The sequence below is a fragment of the Austrofundulus limnaeus genome, unplaced genomic scaffold (genome assembly GCF_001266775.1).
Source record: "Austrofundulus limnaeus strain Quisiro unplaced genomic scaffold, Austrofundulus_limnaeus-1.0 Scaffold2266, whole genome shotgun sequence".
Lineage (NCBI taxonomy): Eukaryota > Metazoa > Chordata > Actinopteri > Cyprinodontiformes > Rivulidae > Austrofundulus > Austrofundulus limnaeus.
The window spans coordinates 1-3,024 of record NW_013954668.1 but is presented as its reverse complement, the minus strand read 5'-3'; the positions used below and the strand labels follow the sequence as shown (position 1 = coordinate 3,024).

Sequence of the window (3,024 nt, the reverse complement as noted above, 5' to 3'; positions counted from 1 at the left end):
TTGTAAGGATGATGTTTCCTCCTGCAAACACTTACTTAAAGATGTAGCAGGAAAATAACTCATTTATATTCCCACTGCAGCTGGTCCAATAATTGTACTCAGAAAGTACTGACACAATTAGTTTGTATCAGATTTTCTATCTATTAAACTTGCAGAAAAAAGCTCACCCGAAGTCTTGGTCCATAGACTTGAAGAAGAACTTGTAGTTCGGCTTGTTCAGAACCTGCTTAAAATCCAGCAAAGTTATATTTTCGGCAGCTATGGGGATCTTCACCAAGTACGGCGTCTCCTCCTCGTCGATATGATAAATTATTTTGGTTTCCGCCATTTCTGCAGTTTTTTCCTTCTCCACAAACCTGGAAGTTTTTCACAGAAGAACGGAGCGATGAACAGGCGAGGTAGCGATAACTTTGTTGGGGGACTTTTTTTTTCTTCTTTTTTTTAGCTAGCGGCGGAGCTAGCAGCTAAAGCTGGATGAAACGGCCACTGACTGAGATTGCTTTTTGCTTAATCTTGTTTTAGTTCCGAGCCGAAAAAGACGCGAAGGAATTAAAAAAAAACCCTGAAAATGTCCGACTTTAAACGAGTCGCATTGCCTCTTTAAACGAGGGGCCGAAGCTCTGCGGACACGCTACATTCAAACCACCGAACTTCCAGCAACTTTTCCCCCAACAAAAACATACAGAGGAGGGGGGCTCTGAAAAACTTTTCACCGCTTGTTGCGTGAGCCAACGCGGCGTGTGACGTCACGACGCACCCCTCTTTTTTTACGTGCTGTTCCATAAGAGAAATGGGTTCTCTGCAACCCCTTCTTATCTGGGTGTTTTATCGAACAAAAGCACACCTCCCAAATAAAACACCTTGTCGTGGAAAGCAACGTTTTACTCAGTGATAAATAAACTGAAAGACAGATAGATGGTGGTAAATCGTGCACATTTTGTAGTTGTAACTTTCTCCCTCTCGGTAATACAGAGACACTTTTCGGAACGGGTTATTATTTTTTACAACACAACAGCAGCAAGTCTCACTCGTTACGCACAGTAGTTCTGGTTTGAGTATTTTATTCTTTTAAAGCACTCTGATACTGGATACTTAAATAGTTTAGTATCTAAAATGTGATTAACAAAACCAGCAAACCACTAAAGTGATACAGTTTAATTAAATAAAGTTGCTGTAATCTAGACTGGATTACTACATTTCCCACAATGCACTTGTTTGTTGTAGTTTCCTAGGAAACGCTGTTATCCACAGCTCGRTTGGTAAGTTTAATTATGGAAGCCCATTTCCGCCACCCTGATAAAAAAATAAATAAAACTTGTATCTCATAATTATGACTTAGCTATCTCGTAATTATGAGATAGTATCTCATAATTATGAGATAGTATCTCATAATTACGAGATAGTATCTCATAATTATGAGATAGTATCTCAGTATCTCATAATTATGACTTAGCTATCTAAGTCATAATTATGAGATACAAGTTTTATTTCTTTCTCAGGGTGGCAGAAATGGGCTTCCATATTTAATAGAATGGAGCAGAATGTTGCAACAACAGCAACATGTGTGTGTTAAATATACTCATGTTGTATTTACAGGTGGGTGAGGTGTTCACTGCTGTCTCAACAATGTACGGAGCTCCAATCGATTTATCTTTCAGAAGTATTTGCAAACTGACAGGTGGGTGTCACAGGTGGGTATACCCTTCTGTGGAGGTAAARTATGTGGGTTGTTTTCTAAAAGGAGTCTCAGTATTTCCAACATTTTCACTGCTTGATTCTTCAAGATACAGAAAAACTCGAGTTACAACAAATGCGTTTGATTTCTGCATGTTTGTGTTGTGATTTTGAACAAAGATTATTACCAATGCTTTGTTTTGTGTGAGTATTATTGAGCATTTTCCCCACCATGAACAGTACAAAAAGGTTCAGTTTAATTACTGTTTTAGATGCAGTCACCTTGGAACCCAGGAGAGGTCTGCGGCCTTTAAAGAGAAACCCAGAGAGGAAATACCTCGGCAGATCTCTGCGTCTGAATAACAATAACATCACAGAACTGCATGAGCTCCAAAGCACTGTCAGCCACTTCCTGGCTGAACCCTCACGCCTCGACCTTTCCTTTAATAAAAATCGTACACATAGACCAGGTGTTTTCTTTCTTTCTTTGTTTTAAACAGTAAATCTGTTTCATTAAAGGTGCCTTGTATTGAATTGCTTGTTGCAAGTATAGCTTGTGCTGAAATATTTTTGCAGGTTTTGTGCGAGCTGCATGGCCTCCGTGTGTTACATCTTCATGGGAACAACATTTTCATTCTGTCAGAGGTGGACAGGTTGGGCGTTCTGCCTCATCTTCACTCCATCACCCTGCATGGAAATCCCATAGAAAACAAGACGTACAGGTAGTACGCATGCATGAATTCTGCAACAGATGCTAAAAAACTGATCAAATTCAACATCCAGTGTAGTGACCTGTCTCTAAACTTTATCAGTTTGCACCAAAAAATGGCTACTGTTAAACTGTCTTCCACCGAGTAAGTTTCTTATAAATCTGCAGTTTTTTCACAGATTTAAAGTGAAAACTGAGCATCATTGTGACAATTTTTTTAACTTGGTTTGCATGGCTGTAAGTGTCTTCAGCATTCAGTTTTGTTTTGGCTGATGTAACTGCTTTTTTGTCTGTGTGTTTGTAGGAATTGTGTGATTTCTGCTTTGCCTCAAATAAAGACGGTGGACTTCAGCGCTGTCACACAGCAGGAGCGAGTTTTGGCCAAGTTCTGGCATCGAGACAACATCAACAGACAGGAGCAGAGGAGAAACAAGACCATATCTGACAGAACATAGGTTTCATAGAGACCTACAMTCAGTCAATCAGTGACACTTGTTCTAATTCAGAGTTGTAAAGTAACTAAGTCCAAATACTTTCTTACTGTAGTTGAGAAGAATTTTTGGGTATTACTTGAGTAATTATTTTTAGCCTACTTTATACTTTTACTCCTTACATTTAAAAAAAGGCAAGAAGTTGAAAGT

General features: G+C 39.1%; 1 protein-coding gene and 1 long non-coding RNA gene across 2 annotated transcripts in view; one reads left to right on the top strand and one right to left on the bottom strand.

Annotated features, from left to right (window-relative positions):
• LOC106537356 (segment polarity protein dishevelled homolog DVL-2) overlaps positions 1–648 on the bottom strand; it is a gene marked incomplete in the record, with an annotated part of 19,512 nt that extends 18,864 nt beyond the window's left edge. The window contains 1 exon segment of the mRNA XM_014034734.1: positions 168–648. Within this exon segment, the coding sequence (XP_013890188.1) occupies positions 168–328 (161 nt within the window).
• A 140-nt stretch (positions 649–788) lies between these two features.
• On the top strand, positions 789–3,007 carry LOC106537357 (uncharacterized). Its single transcript, XR_001312640.1, has 5 exons — positions 789–1,259; positions 1,597–1,678; positions 1,947–2,144; positions 2,251–2,396; positions 2,688–3,007. It is a non-coding gene; the product is annotated as an uncharacterized LOC106537357 (long non-coding RNA).
• The last annotated feature ends 17 nt before the right edge of the window (positions 3,008–3,024 follow it).